Source organism: Mirounga angustirostris, unplaced genomic scaffold (assembly GCF_029215605.1).
Source record: "Mirounga angustirostris isolate CCGP_5_RB_7025 unplaced genomic scaffold, mMirAng1.0.hap1 SCAF_3, whole genome shotgun sequence".
Lineage (NCBI taxonomy): Eukaryota > Metazoa > Chordata > Mammalia > Carnivora > Phocidae > Mirounga > Mirounga angustirostris.
Genome location: NW_026991711.1, coordinates 30,135,828 through 30,154,536, shown reverse-complemented (window position 1 = coordinate 30,154,536; position 18,709 = coordinate 30,135,828). Strand labels below are relative to the sequence as shown.

The window sequence follows — 18,709 nt, the reverse complement described above, 5'->3', positions numbered from 1 at the left end:
TAAATATTATAACTAAAGCATCACTTTTCAAATCCCTTTGAAAGCCTCCCCTGCCATCTTGCCTCTTTCTCCACACTGCTCCCATGGAGGGGCCACCTCTGGGCCATTCTGCTAGCAGCATCCTGGCAGGACCCCCCTCCCTGCAGCCCTGTGCGCAGCTGGGCTCCTATATGGCAGCGGCCCCAGCTGCATCATCGAACCTATCAGAAGAGAAGATACCTGGGTGGAAGAAAATGTTTCTTAGGCAATCGACAGCATGACTGTGAAGAGAGTTAAAATGATCAGCTTGCCCTGGCCTCTCAAATGCGGCAGTGTTTGGAACTGAAGCCCACAGGCACTGTGCATGGAAGAAATCTGTTCCAACATGAGGCTTCATTAAATATTCACTTAGTAAGAGAAAATGAAGGCTGTATGTACTCAGATCAATAGGAAATAATAAAAGCAAGGATAATTTGATCCATTCAGCTGAATGATATCATACAAGAGAATTGATATACTGAAAATTTTTTCTTATGGAGTAAGCCAGTGTATTTCGAATGAATACATTTTCCCTATGATTCAAAGCCAGCTGGTCTCATCACCTTAAAGCACCGTCCCTCACCGTGTCCGGCCCCCTCCCCAGTGCCAATTACCAAATACGGCAGGCCCCAAATGGAAGATAATTCGTTAAGCTACCAGGAAAGCAGTTACATTGATACTCATTTGGAGGAAGGAAAATGGGAAAATGCTGTAGAACCTGCTTACCAGGCAGTAAGCTTTTCATCCTTTTCTCCCCCTGCATCCACATGAGTTTCCTGACCCACTGTGACTTCACAGCACGAAGGTGTCAGCTGCCAGGATGTGTGAAATGCAACAGAAAGAGTCCTTTACCGAACTGCTCACGGGGTGGCTCTGAGCCACCCCAAAACCACCTCCAAAGAGAGGAAATCCAGGATTACCTGAGGCAGCTGACAAGAAGAACCTATGAACAATTAATTCTTCAGCAAAGAATTAAGGCAGATGAGCACAATAACCCACGATTAGAATGGAAAAATAACATTTCTTTAAGTCTTCTGGGGTTGGCAATGATTTAATTAATTTCTTAACTTCATTTTTAAAAGTCAGAATAGCAACCTGTATTTGTCAAAGTTGCTCAGAGATCCTTCTGTAAAAAGCTGGTGCCAAATGCTGAAACACAAACCTGATCCTTAGGGAATTTACATGGCTTCAATGCAGCCCCTGTAGAAAGTGGATTTTACGACACCAAGTAATAATAATAAACATTTTTCATCAACAGTAAAATTCTGAAGATACAGGTGGGATACCCATCATGATAATAATTTTTGCTAAATATTTCAAGTGTGGTACGAAGTAGAAATATAATTTTTAAAGAGCATTTGAGATAACTTCAGTTCTCCTAAAAACAAAACTGTATCTTTATGTATTAGAATAAAAGATTGTTTTAAAAACCACTGTAATTTGTGCTCGCTTCGGCACCACATATACTAAAAACCACTGTAATTTTTTGATTGATTTACAAGTGACACCATTTGAGATGTGAAAACTAATTTTAACATCACACCTCAAGGGCAATAATCTTTACAAAGTTGTCTCAGGGCATACCTATTTGCAGTGAAAGAAAAAAAGACTAAATCTACAAGACACCAGCAGCTCAAATAAAATTAATAGTTAATCTCCCTTATGTTCCCCCCAGGTTTTATAAAGAGATATTTAAATTTATTGTATATATAATGTGTAGCAAGTCTCCAATGCCCGATATCTATGCCTCCTAGTATTCGTTCCCTTTTGGAGACTCCTCTCTTTGAATCTAATCTCCCTTTTCATCAATGGAATGTGGCAGAGGTGACACTGAGGGACATCTGTGGCTAGAGCATAAGGAAAGCTGGCTCTCTTGGAATGTTGTTCTGAGGGTTGCCAGCTCTCATGTGAGAAGCTCAAACACCCTGGGGTCTAGAGGTTACCAGGAAGCGCAAGATCGCCACAGGGAATGGCCAGATGGCTGCTCATCTGTTCCAACCAATCCCAGCTTAGGCACCAGACATGGCGTGAAGACACCAGGGTGGTGACTTCCAGCCCAGTCATGCCTTCAGATGCCTGCAGTTCCAGCCACCCCGCAGCTTGCCAGAGAGATCTCAAGCGAAGCTCAAGCTAAGCCTAGTCGACCAAAAGAACCAGGAAAGATAATAAATTATTGTTGAAGACGCTAAATTTTGGTGGTGCTTGTTACCCAGCAATAGACATCTGGAATACTTTGTATGTAAAATAGCAGTAAGCAACCTGTTCAGATAGACATGTGAGTGTCCACAGCACCACACTCCTTATCTAAAACAATGATTTCTGATTCTCACTGTAGGACATCTCCAAACCACCTCCAAAAATTTCAAGAATATTGTGAACATTTAAAATAATCTTAAAATAGCAGCGCCTGGGTGGCTCAGTCAGTTAAGCGCCTGTCTTCAGCTCGGGTCATGATCCAGGGACCCTGGGACTGAGCCCTGAGTTGGGCTCCCTGCTCAGCGGGTTGGGGGGACTGCTTCTCCCTCTCCCTCGTGCTCTCTCATGTGTGCTCTCAAATAAATAAAATCTTAAAACAAGATTATTTTTTAAGATGTTATTTATTTGAGAGAGAGAGAGAGCACAAGCAGAGGGAGCAGCAAAGGGAGAGGGAGAAGCATACTCCCCGCTGAGCAAGGAGCCCGATGCGGGGCTCGATCCTAGGACCCTAGGAAAATGACCTGAGCCAAAGGCAGATGCTTAACCAACTGAGCCACCCACGTGCCCCCCAAAATAAATAATCTTAAAATAAGGGTGCCTAGGTGGCACAGTCAGTTAAACATCCATCTGACTCTTGATTTTGGCTCAGGTCATGATCTCAGGGTCATGGGATCGAGCCCTGTGTCAGGCTCATGCTCAGGGAGGAGTCTGCTTGAGATTCTCTCTCCCTCTGCCCCCTCACCCCTGCTCGTGTGTGTGTGTGTGTGTGTGCTCACGTGCACGCCTTCTCTCAAGAAAGAAAGAAAATCTTAAAAAATAATAATCTTAAAATAAAACTGATTTTAAGTGTTTGAACAAACTAAACAAACTAAAACTGTTTAGTCTGAAAAAGATCAATATATAACACACAGTTCCTTATGAGGGGATTAAATAAAAAGAAGTAAAAAACATCTAAGACAATCATACTTGTAAATCAATCATTTATTTTAAAAGGTAGAGTCACCTATCTATAAAGTGATTCCTGCACTGAAAAGGTCCAGAAACAGGCAACCCTCCACTGTGATTTCCAGCGTCTCAAGGCCTCAAAATGTGGGCTGCATGTCACCTGTCACCTGGGAGCTGAATCAGCACCTGCACTGTAACAAGATCTCCAGGTGATTCACATACCTATTAAACTTAGAGACATGCTTTTATAGAGCAGTGGTTCCCAAACTTGTCTGCATATGAGAATCATATGGGAATCTTAAAAATTCCAAAATCCAGGCCATGGGGACACAGGCACTGGTGGTTTTAAAGTCCTCCAGGTGATTCCATGTGCAGCCAAGTCTGGGAATGACTGGTGACTCTTCATAAAGCACTGGTTCTCAAACTTGGCCGCACAGTGGGAGAACCTGTGGAGCATCAAAAAGCACTACCACCTGTTTCCAGCCCCAGGAAGTCTGATGCGACTGGTCTCAGGTGTGACCCAGGCACTGAAACTTTTTAAAGGCTTCCCAAGTGACTTTCATGTGCAGCAAAGTTTGAGAACCGTGATCTAGAACCTGGCACAGAGGCTTCAAGATGGTAGCTAAGTCTGCACCGCTCTTTCTGCAAAGGGCTTTAAAGTCAGTGAACGTTAATTAAAATGAACGGCTGGTCTCACAGCTTTCAGTTAACTCACCGGTATAATGACAGCTTCAGGCTTGCTGGAGTTCAGGTCTGCCAAATCTTGTATGTCCCCATGGGCTCTCCTGGCATTTTCCTCCAGCACATTTCTCTTCTCTTCTGCTGGGCTATCTTTCAAGTGATTAACAAGGTACATCTGCTCAGCATTAGGAGCAAATAGCTTCACCTTCAAAAATAGAAATAAAAACAAATGATGTCATTGCCTCTATGAAAATAATCAAGCAAATCAACCTCAGAGCCTAAACCAGGAAGGAAAGTCAGAAAACCACTAAGTAATTCTGTATGCCTTCAGGGCCAACACCAACTACAAATAGCAGCCACAAGGAAGAACTGCAGGGGACTTCTACGGGGTCGGGAGGAGAGCTATAAATTAGCTTCTAGAAAGAAAGTAGAACAGAAAGAGACTGATTTCCAAATGCATACATACACATATCTACCTATCCACACACACAGCCATATATGTGTGTATACATATGTATATAAATTACATAGCCCTTGAACAATACAACTCCATGCATTGAAAATTTGTGTATAACTTTGACTACCCATAGCCTACTGTTGACCTAAAGCCTTACTGATAACATAAACTGTTAACGCAGATTTTGTATGTTACATATATTATATACTGCAGTCTTACAATGAAGTAAGCTAGAAGAAAATGTTAAGGAAATCATAAATGAAAGTACATTTACAGCTGTATTGTATTTATATTAAAAAAATTCTGTTTAAGGTGACCCACACAGTTCAAACCTGTGTTGTTCAAGGGTCAACAGTACATGCTTTTTAAAGAGATGGAAGAGAGGATTTTATTTTATTTTAAAGATTTTATTTATTTGTTAGAGAGATCACAAGCAGGGGGAGCGGCAGGCAGAGGGTGAAGCAGGCTCCCCGCTGAGCAAGGAGGCTGATGAGATGGGGGGCTCGATCCCAGGACCCTGGGATCATGACCTGAGCCAAAGGCAGACGCTTAACCGACTGAGCCACCCAGGTGTCCCGAGAGGATTTGATTTTATAGATAGAAACATAGAGGGCTCAAAACCATGGGAGAGTTGAATAAATCTATCTTTAAAGTCTTTCTAAAGCTGGGATTCTCAAGCCTGCTGCATATTAGAATCACCTGGAGAGGTTGAGGCCCTGTTACATGGGAATCTCTGGGACGGAAGCACTAGCTTGGGCATTGGTATGTCTTAAAATCTCCTGAGGTGATTCCATCATTTGTCAGGGTTGGCAACCATTGAACTAAAGCAAATGGGAAATAAAACTCACAAACTCAGGGCTCTAAGTTAAAATCTCACGGGTTTTATTTATTTATTTATTTTTAAAGATTTTATTTATTTATTTGAGAGGGAGCGCACGAGCTTGATCCCAGGATCAGGGCCTGAGCTGAAGGCAAACACTTAACCGACTGAGCCACCCAGGTACCCCTAAAATCTCAGGGGTTTTAATGCCAAAAACCCAAAGCAGACCATTTGGAAGCTCTTACTTGATCTACTTCCAGGCATTCAACCCAACGAAGCTCTGGATTATCACCCCCAGTCTGCCATCAGAAACAGTTCCTCTTTCCCCAAAAGCTAGATCCTGCAGGGGCAGTGATCTGGGGAGACATGAGGATTAGGAGGCAAGGAAGGAAGTGCAGGGTAGGCACCTATATACTGGGGCCCTAAGTGTCACACCTTCTTCACTGACTTCTACCCCCCCCCAAAACTTGCAGGTCCACCTCTCCAGGAACTAGATAAGGCTGGTCTGAGTCAAATGTCCCTTGACTTTGAGAAGGCATCATTAGGACTAGAAAGCAAACGATCACATTTTAGCCTCCTGTTATTAAACTTTGTATTTGATTAAAATATATATTAATATTCTAAACATTCTTCCCTGTATTTTTGGTTTTACAAAACTGAGTAATATCTCCTATCCATGGGATAGATCTACGGGAGAGATTCTAAGCACATATATATCCCATTATTAGTAAAAAGAAAAAAAAAGCTTCGAACATTCTGAAGGGCAAGAAAGATGAAAAAAAAAATGTGGATTGGTTTTTAAACCAGTAATTCTGGAAACAGACTGGCTTGCAGTTGCTTCGTGAAATTAACCAGATCTACCTGCCCAAGGTGGAGGTGAAGATAAAAATTTAAATTTCACCTAAACTCTACCCTCCCCCAGAATCCTATAACTCTATTTTTTCCTTTGAGTAGATGCTATACAGTTCCACGGGTGGGCAACAGTTCAATGGTTGATGAACATGATTTTATCAGACTACAGTATTCTTCTGAGTGTTCTTAAGCTGAGCAAGGACCCAAGGGAAACCAACTGGATTAAAATTCAAACTATTTTTTGATGGATCTTCCAAGATTTAAAAACCATGAACTAGAGAGAAGTCAGTACAATGAGGTATCAGGCAACAACAGTCTATAAGCATCTTTAGCCTGGGATGCTGGGGTCATAGCCAAAAGGAACAGAAGGCAGAACCAGACCCGAGCAGATGGGAGCTACTGAGAGGCTGAGTTAAGGCTAATATGAGGGACTGCTTTCTCACCATTAGAGCTCCCTGCAGGCGGAATGAAGAGACTGCAGTCCCAAGAGAGGAGAGCCCCACCACTGACCATGGTCAACTTGAAACTTGTCTCTATAGCTCTGGGAAGTCCTGAGTAGGATGGGAAGCTCCACTGGCCCTCTAGCCTATGATCCCATTATTTGTATACTGTTACTCTAGAGAGCTGTTTCAGTGGTAAGTCATGCTCAAGTAAATACCCTCTGGGAATCCTGTGGGTGCCCTGTCAAACTGAACATTACATTTCAGCTGTCACAGCTAGGATGTGTTGCGCCCTCCCCTCCCCACCCCCAACTTGTGTGGGTCTTTGGAGAGGTCAGTTTAGCCTTGGTGATTCTGAACTGAGCCATGGTATGCAGGAGAGCGAGGACTGCACCCACCTAAACACTTAGGTAGGTGGGTGTTAAAATGGTACCCTGCCTGAATCTCCACAATTTCCTAAGCTGGTGCAGCAAGTGGGAGAAGGGGAAGGAGGCTGGGTGGGGGAGGGACTAATTCCCATCAGCCCTCAGGAAGCCTAGCAGGCGTGAGGAAGCCAGCGCTGCTCCCTCCATCCCCAGCGTGGGTCATGGGGTCGCCTATGACCTCACTTACTCCAGTATCCTTACAAATACTACGATGGTTCACAAGTGTTGTGGGTGAAGTGAAGGTAAGCTGCTCTCTTGTAAAACAAGTAACTATAAGTTATAACGCTTTTAATGTACTATTTACAGACATAAGTCAGTATCTTTGTATAGAAGTATGGCAGGCCATGGATATCTCACCAGAAGCAGGGCGGTTGATCCCATTGTTTCCTTGAGCTGGATGAAGGGTCAAAGAAGGGTAATGTAGAATCTTCTGCCCCACTGAAGCGGGCGATCCCAACAAGGAAGAACATCGCGGGGCGGGGGGGGGGGGGGTGGAGTGGATCAAATAGCGTAGTATCGTGGGCCGTGCATTGCGTTGGCCATTGGCTCAGGTCGGGTGAGGACCAGTCATTCCTCCATGATTGTCTTCCTCACGGCACCACCACCGCCAAATAAAGATTCTTTCACTCAAATGTTTGCTGTCACCTAGTCTGGACCCTGTGTGGCGGAGTGAGAGTTCCGTGCTCGAGAATCCAAAGGAGGGGCCCAAAGATGGACTCTTGGTGGTGGTGGCTTGGTTTGGGTGGGAGTTGTTGAGCGCAGGTCAGAAAAATAGCTCCAAAGAAGCGGTGAACTTTAAACTGAGACGCGGGACCAGAAGCCCTGGGCATTCTGGGTCAGTTTCAGAAAAAGGAGGCCCCGAGGCCCGGATGGCGCGCTCCAAGAAGCCGGACCCAAGAGCCTTCCCGGCCGGCAAAGTTTTGAAAGCCGCCACCCTGCGGGCCGCTGCGGACAGGGAAAACGGTCCGCACGAAAGGGCTTCGCTCCCTCGGGCTCAGGAAGGCGTCCGACGCCACGGGGCCGAATCTCCGGCCCGGGAGAGGGCGGGCCCGGCCGGACCCGGGCGGCCGAGTCCGGGGTTGGGCGTGGCTCCGCGCATGCTCAGCGCGCGGGCCGTCCGCGTCGCCGGGCTCGGGAGGCGCCGGAAGCACCGGGAGCCGTCCCATGGCGCAGGCGGGGAGCGCCCGCCGTGGGGTCGGTGGGCGGCGGGCCGCGGGCGCGGCTCCGGGGTGCGCGCTTTGGCGCTGGGCCCTGGCGCTGCTGTGGCTGCCGACGGCCGCGGCCGGCCCCTCCCGGCGCCAGTGGCCCGTGCCCTACAAGTGAGTGCGCGCGGCGCGCGGCGGGGCGGGCGCGCGCACGGCTGGGGCTGGCGGGGCGGGTGCCGGGGCCGAGAGGCGCTCCCCACGCGGGGGGGGGCCGGGTGGAGCGCGCCGGAGTCGCCGCTGCCAGCCGCGCGCCGCCCTGGGGCCTCTCTTCCTCTGGGGACACTTGCGCCAGTTTCTGGGTGCCCTCGGCTCAGGACACTCCCTAATCATGGAAGAAACGGGAAGTAATGTCATTTTACCGAGTGAATTTTGGATGCAAGTAACCGGCTGTTTGAATGGTTTGAGGAGACTTTGAATACCGCGTTTGTTTATTAACGTCCTGCACGTCGTTATCTTGAGCGCGTACCCATTGGCACAACTGACAGCGTGACCCACTGGTTGGGGTTTTCTGGGACTTTCCGTTTTTATCCCAGAAGTCATGCGTCCTTAGACTCGCCCGCCCCCTTTGACTCAGGCACCCCGGGAAGGTTGGTGACCTCGTTTGTTACCTGTTTGCAGTCTGGGTGTAGGATGTGGCTATAAGACCAGGACAGAGACTGACTGCAAACCTGTGAAGCTGATTGGAGCCTCTGACCTAGAAGTATTTACACGACCGAAGATGGTCCAGGTGGCTAAACACACGGAAAGAAAACAACGCTGTTAACACCAGGCAGGACTTTTGAAAACGCACAGCTGTTTCGGCTGACAAAATAGTGAATGGGGAGGCAGGTTAACCTAGTGGTCAGGAGAGAGTTCTGGGTTCCAGTCAAATCAGGCACCACCATCACTAGCTGTTCGATATCCGTATCTCTAACCACGTGTCCTGAGTTAGCAGGAATAGTAGCTTTTACCCCGTGTTTGTAGGGGGATTACATCTAGTAAATGCCAGCTATTGTCAAGCCTGGGTATTAGCGTATTCTCACTGAATGCTTTGCACCACTTCCTTGTTTTGCTTGATATATATGAAGAGAGAAGTTTGGGTTTTCTTGAAAAAATGTTAATACAGTGTTCACTCAAAAAAACATAAGAAGTAAAAAATAAATGTTCAATAAAATGAGATTGTAAATCCAAAACTACTTGATTTAAAATTAGGGAAAGATATGGACTGTAACTTCGTGTTTCTATAAAAGTTTCAAGTATTAAGTTGAGTTTAATCTTCTCTACTGAATATAATAAAATTTAACTTTATTAAATTCACACGAATTATGCTTTTGAAATTACCCTTGACCTACAAGAGATTTAGCTGTGGGCAAGTGAAAACTATATATAGTTATGTATTTGTTTCAACCAGATGAGCACCTATAAAACAGGTAAGTATACCTAAATCTTATAAATGTGTGTGGGGGGGGGGAGGGTGTTAATATTTTTGGCTAACTTCTTAAAATAGAAATTTTTGTTGATGTGTTAGGGTTGTAAAAGAACAGATCTGTCTAAAACCTTAGAGATCCAGGATTCTTCAGGATAGATGGAGGCAGCGTCTTTTTTTCGTCCGTATCTTCCAGGGCCAAATATGGAAGGTGACCAGGGGTGTCTACTACTACAATCCGCCCCCTAGTCCTATTGCCAAGGCCTTCTGGGTGGCGGGGGGTGTCTTCTTGTTACATGAGTACTGTTACTCCTAACTGACCAATGCCTTAACTTCCTCTCTCTCCCTGCCCTCTTCTAACTCATAAAATAAGGTTTGTTTTGCAGCAAATCCAGTCAGACCAGGTCTGCTACTTACAATCCTTGAAGCTCACTCTGGGGCTCATTCCTTGGCAGTTGTAGAGTCCCGGGGTTGCGGTTCCTGCTGCGTCAGTGCAAAATGACAGTCCCTGCCGCCCTCTCCTGCCCTGAAGCCTGAATTCCTTATTTACAGTCTTATTTACCTACTGTCTTAAAATACTTAATGTTTTCTGTACTCGTGTCCTAACCTTTGGAAGTATTTTAAAAACCTAAGCCAGGTCTTCATCGCTTTCTTTGTCCTCCTCCTCTCTACCCATTCCACATCTGGTAGAAGTGATTTCTCTCCTGTGTGCTCGCGGGACTTTGTATCTTTCTTTAGCACTTACCACACTGCACTTGGTTTACTTGTTTAATGTATTCCCAGCCCCCACCCAAGTGTTCTTGAGGAAGGGAACATCATTTTAATTTTGTTTTCCTCCTCCCTAGTATGGTGTCCTACACATAGTAGAGCTTTAATAAATATTGGCTGAAGGATCATTGGTTAATTTCATTATTTAAAATTGTTTAAAGATCTAATTGGCTTTATTAAACGATTCATGAACTCGGCCACATCCTGTCTAGCAAATAGAGGGGCACCCCTGTTGGTTAATTCTTAAGAAAATAGAAAATATATTCTGAAATAAAAATAAAAATACATTCTATTTAATCATAATTATTTTGGAATCATCTTAACATATGGATTGTTTAGGAAATTAAATATCACTTGAAAATACTCCTTTATTCAGTGAGTATTTGTCTACTAAATAAGATCTGATCTGTGAACATTTTGAGATACAGCCCCCATTTTCAAGATTTTCACAATGGGAGCAGGAAACAGAGAAGCATGCATTTATCAAAGTGCTTTTAATGTATAATTGGCTATTAAAGACATCATTGGAGGGCGCCTGGGTGGCTTAGTCGGTTAAGCATCTGCCTTCAGCTCAGGTCATGATGCCAGGGTCCTGGGATGGACCCCGGCATCCGGCTTCCTGCTCATCAGGGAGCCTGCTTCTCCCTCTCCCTCTGCTGCTGCTTCCCCTGCTTGTGCTCTCTCTGTCAAATAAATAAAATCTTTAAAAATAAATAAGACATCATTGAAGTTTGTTCACAGGATAACAGATAAAATGTTTAAACACTATGGGCTAAACTTTTGAATGTTTCCTCTGAAAATGTTATTGACAGTGGTACTGAAATCTGGATTCTAAAATGTTCAAGAAGAACCAAATTCCTATTAGAATCTAAGTTAGTGGTTTCTTTTTCTTTATTAGACGCTCTTCCTTCCGTCCAGAACCAGATCCTTATTGTCAAGCTAAATACACATTCTGTCCAACTGGCTCACCTATCCCAGTTATGAAAGGTGATGATGTCATTGAAGTCTTTCGGTTACAAGCCCCAGTATGGGAATTTAAATATGGGAACCTCCTGGGACACTTGGTAAGGCTGCATCTTGATCTTATAACTTTGGTTAATTAAATGATTTATTAAGTGGATTTGAGGGAATAATCGCTGTGCAAAGGGCTGATTTGAGATAATGTTTAATTTGTGTTCTTGGCATGTTTAAAATGAGTAGTCAGTGGGGCAGCTGGGTGACTCAGCTGGGTAAACATCTGACTCTTGGTTTTGGCTCAGCTCATCATGATCTTGGGGTCATGAGATCCAGCCCTGCCTGGGCTCTGTGCTTGGGGGCAGAGTCTGCTTGAGATTCTCTCCCTCTCCCTCTGCCCTGCACCCCCCTCTTGAGGGCACCTGTGTGCTTGCAAGCTCGTGCGTGCTCGCTCTCTCAAATAAATAAGTAAATAAATAAACAAAATCTTTAAAATGAGTAGTCAAAAAAATATTACCATATTTTATGATCCTGACAGTAACAGATGCAGTTGCTTTAATCCATTTTGATATTCTGTATCCGTACCCAACTCCTGGAAAGTAAGAAAGGAGAAGGCCTGGGGAAGGGGCAAGGTAGGCAGGAAACACTTCACCTCCAGTCCCTGCTGCACACTTCCTAGGTTAGCTCACCATGTGAGCCTCTCATCCCCCTGTGAAGTATATAGACTTCCTGAGACTGGCACGGAGCTTCTTGAACCCATTCTAAACTTAAGGAAATTAAGAGCATGTCCATATAGCAAACATCCTTACTATCTGAGATAGGCAGCAGTCAAAACCAGAGTGGAGGAGGGCCTGGACTTTGAGGAGGCACAGGGTGGACACAGGAATAGCAACATGGAGGAGGAATGGCTGAGCAGTTGCTGTCGTTGATACACAGTCGTGGTGTATTACATTTTTTCCCATTTGGTTCCTGGGCCAGTGGTTCCTTCACAAGTGCTTTTATACTTGTATGATCTTTACACAGAAAATTATGCATGATGCCATTGGATTCAAGAGTACTTTAACTGGCAAGAACTACACAATGGAATGGTATGAACTTTTCCAACTTGGAAACTGTACATTTCCCCATCTCCGACCTGAAATGAGTGCCCCTTTCTGGTGTAATCAAGGAGCTGCCTGCTTTTTTGAAGGAATTGATGATAGGCACTGGAGGGAAAACGGGACGTTAGTTCTAGTAGCAACCATATCAGGTAAGTTTCAAAAATATGGCAGTATTTAACAATTGCATCAATATCCATATGAAAAAAAATTACTTTCATGGAGGCATTTCATTCATGTTCTGCTCTTTAGAGGTCAGTTTACAAAATGTACTTCTGGAAGCAATAACTTTTGACCCAGACTATTGTTCATGCCAAGCGTCACCTTTAGATGATGAGTAGTGTATCTCCTCTATTCCATGGTGAAAAATGAAGGAAATGATAAAATGTTTTCTGCAACTAAATTGGACTTTCTAAATAAAATAGTGGAAGAACATCCACAAAACGCCTGATAAAATAACTGATTAAAGGTGCTGTTAACCATATCTGGAAAAAGATTTTCAGTGATGATACCTTGTTTTTATGTCAAGAAGTAATAGCTACCGCTTATGGGTTCTTACTCTGGGCCCAGCAGCGGTTCCAAGTGCTTTATCTATATCATTTATATATACATCGTTTATCATCACAACCCCCCCCCCAAATAGTTACTGTTATTCCCCACCACTACCATTTTACAGATGGGGAAACTGAAGCACAAAGTGCTTAAAGTCACACAGCTAATAAATAAGTGGGACTCCAACCTTGGCACTGAAGCCCTATTGACCATTTTCTTAACTACTTCGCTACATTATTTTCCAAAATATTCACAGTCTTATGGATTTGAGGCTCCTCAGGCAATTGAAATATTTTCTCTCTAAGATTTTCTGTTCTTTTGGATGTATTGGAAAGTTGCTGAAACACTTGGAATTTTGCTGCATGTGTAGCGTTGTTGGGTAGTGATGAAGAAAGTTCAGAACTTTTACCAGAAACTGGTATGTGACCTTGGGTGACATTTTACTTTGTCGACTCATTACCCCATTGTAGAATGGGGATGAGACTGCCATTGCATCCTAGAGGTAGGGAGCTTGCCCATATGATTCATAGAGCTCCGCATTATAATTGTTGTTCCCAAGAAAGCAGAAATAATCTGGAATGAAAGCGCTGTTTGTGGTAAGAATTCTTCAGTGAACCACAGGCCTTGAGGATGTTATCACGCTTTCCACTTGGATAACTCTGCACAGCATTTTGGAGCATGTTATCTCACAGTTCAGTGAGGAGAAAACACTCTTCTTCCTTTTATGAGTAAGGAATTGAGGGTCAACCAGGTAGAATGACTTACCAGTCTCTTCAAGTCACAAATCTGGTTGTAGAACCAGGAATCTTCTAACTGTACACCATGCTGTTACCTGATCTTCCTTCCTACTTTCTAATTGATGTGCCCCAAACCATTCCAACAATATCAAAGTCCATTTCTCTTTTAACCGTGCTCAGTGTTCATACTCTTCATTCCAGGCCAGTTCACATTTCTCCTTTCTCTGTCCACCTATCTCATTATCTGAAAATTCTTCTTTCTGACATCAGTGTATGATATGAACAAGTGATCATTATTTCATGTAAAATATTTTTTAATATGCTAGTGCCTAAATCTTTCCAGTTACCCATCTGCTTTGTGATTAGTCCTGTTCACTGATATTTTCTCATGTTTCAGAAGTGTTTTGAAGTATTCTCAATTACAGCAGTGATTTTTTAAAGTTGAAGAACACTAAGAACAGTATCCCCAGTTCTAAGAAAACAGGCTTTATATTATTCCACAACTTTAATTCCATAAAGTTGATCAAAGCAGCCACTCTATTCATTTTATAGGACACAAAGTATTGATTTCATGGACTCAAGTTGGAGCACTTAAGAAAGGTTCACACAAGGTGACAAAGTGAAATGTTGGGGCCAAGCTCTATTAGGCATTGTAAATGAGGTTGTAACCACACAAAGTATGGTGTTTTGTTAACTTTTGGAGAGATTCCTCTGGTCTGGTACAAGGTGGTAGGAGAGTGTGAGCCGTTCCAGAATCTGTATAGTGCACAAACGTGGCCAAAAACATTTCCAGTTTAGTTGCTTCATTGGAAGAATTTGTATGGTTAGTGGGAAGGTTGTAAGCAGAATCCCACCAGCTGCAAGTATAGAGAGAAAGGGAAATATCAAATACTCAAGGAGGATAGGGTATAGTAAGTACTTTTCTCTTGTAACATGAGTAGACCAGCCTTCTAGAGTAGCAGCTCCCCTGGCTGCCATTCATACTGTGTGGGCACCGTGCTGTGTGACAGAAAAGCTCTGCATTTCCTCTCCTCCATTCTTAACACGCCTTGGCCCCATTCACTTTTACCTCTTCCCCAGTTTTTTTTCCTTGTTTTCTCTCTTTTGCCTCTGAATCCAAGATTTGTTGAGTGGGGTAAAGAAAGAGGGCTTCTAGGGTGCCTGGGTGGCTCAGTCGTTAAGCATCTGCCTTCAGCTCAGGTCATGATCCCAGGGTCCTGGGATCGAGCCCCGCATCGGGCTCTCTGCTCAGCGGGAAGCCTGCTTCTCCCTCTACGCCTCCCCCTGCTTGTGTTCCGTCTCTTGCTGTGTTTCTCTCTGTCAAAATATAAATAAAATCTTAAAAAAAAAAGGGCTTCTGCATGTGTATAATTTTGCTTTTGACTATACCTTAAATGATTGTAGAATTGGTATGTAAGACTTTATACACCTGTTGTAGCTAATGTTTACAATTCAGAAATACCTTGTAGCTTGAAAAATAGAATAAAAATTAGCTGAGCTTGGATTCCTATCGTGAGATACAGGTTTGGAACTATTACCAAAAATAATAGATAAATAATAATAAAAACTATTATTTATTCATGGCCTTAATCATCAGGTTAGAACATTTTACATAAAACTAATATGATTAGCTTTGATGTTCACATAGGTAATTTTTTTTTTTTTTTTTTAACTAGGAAACACATTTAACGAAATGGCCAAGTGGGTAAAGCGGGACAATGAAACAGGGATTTATTACGAGACATGGACTGTCCAAGCCAGCCCAGAAAGAGGGGCGGAGACATGGTTTGAATCCTACGACTGTTCTAAATTCGTGTTAAGGACATATAAGAAGTTGGCTGAACTTGGAGCAGAGTTCAAGAAGATAGAAACCAACTATACGAGAATATTTCTTTACAGTGGAGAACCTACCTATTTGGGAAATGAAACATCTGTTTTTGGGCCAACAGGAAATAAGACTCTTGCTTTAGCCATAAAAAAATTTTATTACCCCTTCAAACCACATTGGTCAACTAAGGAATTTCTCTTCAGTATCTTGCAAATTTTTGATGCAGTGATTATACACAGAGAGTTCTATTTGTTTTATAATTTTGAATATTGGTTTTTACCTATGAAATTCCCTTTTATTAAAATAACTTATGAAGAAATCCCTTTACCTAACAGAAACAAAACACTCTCTGGTTTATAATATTTTAGTTCTACTGCTCTTTTTTCCTTTTATCACCAGCATATGTTTTTCACGGGGTGACTTTACATTTGTGGATTTCTTAGGCCCTTCTACCTTGGAGCAGAAATACACCTGGGCAGAATTGCCACGTACCATCTCAGGACTATTTTTGGAGAGAAGCTGAAACTTACTGCATTGGTCAAAGTGAGCACATTAGGTGATCTTGGTTTCAAACTCCAAGCCTTTCTTAATATGAATTACAGTTCATATCAGATATATAGGATCTTTGGACCCCATTTTCTTTTTTAATTGTGGATATGGTGTACCAAGATTTTTTTAATACCCTCAGTTGACATTTTCATGATGGGAGGTATTTTTTTCTGGTATAGTAGTTATGCATTTTCATTTAAGTACTTTTTGGTGGTTTAGACGGACTTTACAGCTTTTGTAACCTTTGGGACCAGGCCTACTAGTTTGATTTTGTTCTGTTCACTTAAAGAACAATCTGGACACCGTAGCTGCAGCTACTCGTGCTTCTGGATGAGGTAGAAACAGTGTTAAAGAGCACAAGTTTCTAGCTAGCATTTTAGAATTAGCCAGTAACTGGCATTTTGTGATTTAGGCAGCTTAGCATCTCTGAACCTTAGTGTCCTTATGTCTAAGATGATACATCTGTCAGGATTGTTGTAAAGACTGAAGCCATGTATGTTTGTCATAGGAAAGTTACAGTAAATGGTCGCTATAATGATGAGTCAAAGAGCAAAGTGCCATCCTCGACCTGGCCTAATGTAGTTTAAATGCCAACCTTTCCTGGGGTTTATAGTAATTCCCTAGACTTTGAGCTGACAGTTGAATGCTTCTGCAATTCTTCAAACACAGGGGACACAGAAGTATGACTGCAGGTGCATCTGGGTGAACAGGCACCCTCAGACTCCTCTACTCTTCTTGTGTGCCTTCCACCCAGTAGAGATGCCAACACAGAAGAGGGTACACTTCTCAGATGGGACAGGTTTTTGTCAAGGATCTCCAAGTAGCTGTGCTTCCATTTAGGGCCATCAAACAAGGTTTCAAGGTCCTTTAAATGTCTGATGATCAACTGAACACTGTCTATTCACGGAAAAAACACCAGTCAGTAAGATGATGAAGCAGAGACAATCTGTTAAATATGTAAACTATGTTATTCAGTTTCTACTAACATTTGAGTGCCTCCTGAGAGGTTAGTTAGGTTATCATTGAGTTCTCCTACAAAGCCCAAACATAGGTATTATTTACCTGACCCAAATGAGTAAACTGGGGCTTAGGTTAAATGACCTTTCCCTGGCTACCCAGCTAATGGTAACCGAGCCACATTTTGAACCAGTTCTGTTGACTGCATGGCAAACAATATCAAGCGAGGTTTCACCGTTACTCAAAATGTAGTCCTCAGACCAGTGCCCACACCACAGGTTACCGACACCGTAGGTTACTGGTCAAGTACAGATACGGATAGGAAACATTCAGAAACTTCTTTTAAAGCAACTTACTGGAGTAATTTTGTTTCTCTTGAATCTAATAAAAAAAAATTGCTTGTATTTTGTATGTCTTTATTTCATTTGTCTAGGAATTAATTTTTATTGTCTTTTTTAAAACTATAGGCACTACACCAGTCTGAAAATAAAAACCCAGCCCTTCACCAAAGATAACTTGAGAAGCCCTGCATTACTCTGCTTACTGCAGCACAAAGGCAAAGTCTTGCTAAAATACATGGGGAGAACTTTGTTTCACTGCCTACCATTTAGCCTATGTACTCATGTTAATAGTGCCTAAACACTCCTAATTAATTTTGCCTCTTTAACCTGCTAGTTATCCTCAGAAGGTCACAAACGTGGATCTTTGCGTTATCACCACCTAGTGGCTGAAATGGGGCAGTGCCAACTTTTACTAGATAGGAAAATTGATCTGGAAAACAGAATTCCGGATTTTCTAGAACTGCAATGGGGAAACAAGCAAAAACTCTTGTGCCACATTTGTGTTAACTCCAAAGCACAGAACTTGGTTCTGTAGCAAAGACAAATGAGGACACCTGGATGTGGAACTTGAATTTTTATTGTATTTTTCAGTTCCTAAGAATATTTTAACAAATGAAGGAATTCTGTGAAAATAATTGGTAGACTCAGGTGACTATAGCACAGAGCATAAAAATCACATTAGTACTTAAGAATTTTTTTTTTTAAGATTTTTTTTAAATTTATTTATTTGACAGAGAGAGAGATAGTGAGAGAGGGAACACAAGTCGGGGGAGTGAGAGAGGGAGAAGCAGGCTTCCCGCGGACCAGGAAGCCCGATGCGGGCCTCGATCCCAGGACCCCAGGATCACGACCCGAGCCGAAGGCAGACGCTTAACGACTGAGCCACCCAGGCGCCCAGTACTTAAGAATTTATCAAACTTGTCAACTCTACTTGTAAGATGAAGTAGGCCTTTTGGAGTAGAGATGGAATGAACATACTTTCAAAATGGTAGTTTATGGCCAGGCAGGAATTTGCCAATTAAATTTTGCTGCCCTTTGATCTACTATAGAACTTAAATGTGATTTCTATTTTTCTGTTATGAATGTATAAAATTTCCTCTATTTCTATGAGAAACCATTTTGTTGAAGTTTGATTTAGGGGCTTTAGAATAAATATATCCTCCCTTACTAATTCTGGCTCAGTATTCAGTAAGTATACCCACAAAGTGTCATCAAATGTATTTTAATAATTACTTACAGGAAAACAGTCAAAAGATTAAAATACATATTTGGAACCCTTGATACTGGCTTCTTTGAAATCAGGGAAAAAAATAAAAGTCTTAAGAAACTTCATCTAGTTTTATAATCTGGTCTGGTGGTACTAAATGAAGTTTTGGGGGATTTCAGTTCCTTTAAGATCTTTTTTTTTTTTTTTTAAGAAATTGTTGGTATGTTATATGAAGAACAGTGTTCCAAAACCATACACATGCTTTTCCCTGTTCA

General features: G+C 42.7%; 3 protein-coding genes across 8 annotated transcripts in view; 1 reads left to right on the top strand and 2 right to left on the bottom strand.

Moving 5' to 3' along the window:
* LOC123839816 (glyoxalase ElbB-like) overlaps positions 1–7,914 on the bottom strand; it is a 129,364-nt gene extending 121,450 nt beyond the window's left edge. For all 6 annotated transcript variants that reach the window (XM_064585982.1, XM_064585985.1, XM_064585981.1 and 3 more), the window contains exons 1-2: positions 7,192–7,914; positions 3,875–4,045 (exon numbers count right to left, since the gene is read on the bottom strand). In XM_064585982.1, coding sequence (XP_064442052.1) covers positions 3,875–4,045; positions 7,192–7,215 — 195 coding nt within the window. In that variant the 5' untranslated portion in view covers positions 7,216–7,914. The remainder of the gene's footprint in view (positions 1–3,874; positions 4,046–7,191) is intronic.
* A 22-nt stretch (positions 7,915–7,936) lies between these two features.
* On the top strand, positions 7,937–18,638 carry CLN5 (CLN5 intracellular trafficking protein). Its single transcript, XM_045869581.3, has 4 exons — positions 7,937–8,153; positions 11,111–11,276; positions 12,190–12,415; positions 15,229–18,638. The coding sequence occupies exons 1-4, from the start codon at positions 7,999–8,001 to the stop codon at positions 15,738–15,740; spliced, it is 1,059 nt and encodes a 352-aa protein (XP_045725537.1). The 5' UTR covers positions 7,937–7,998; the 3' UTR covers positions 15,741–18,638.
* FBXL3 (F-box and leucine rich repeat protein 3) overlaps positions 14,081–18,709 on the bottom strand; it is a 28,583-nt gene continuing 23,954 nt past the window's right edge. Inside the window, exon 6 of the mRNA XM_064585979.1 lies at positions 14,081–14,869. Within this exon, the coding sequence (XP_064442049.1) occupies positions 14,749–14,869 (121 nt within the window). The 3' untranslated portion in view covers positions 14,081–14,748. The remainder of the gene's footprint in view (positions 14,870–18,709) is intronic.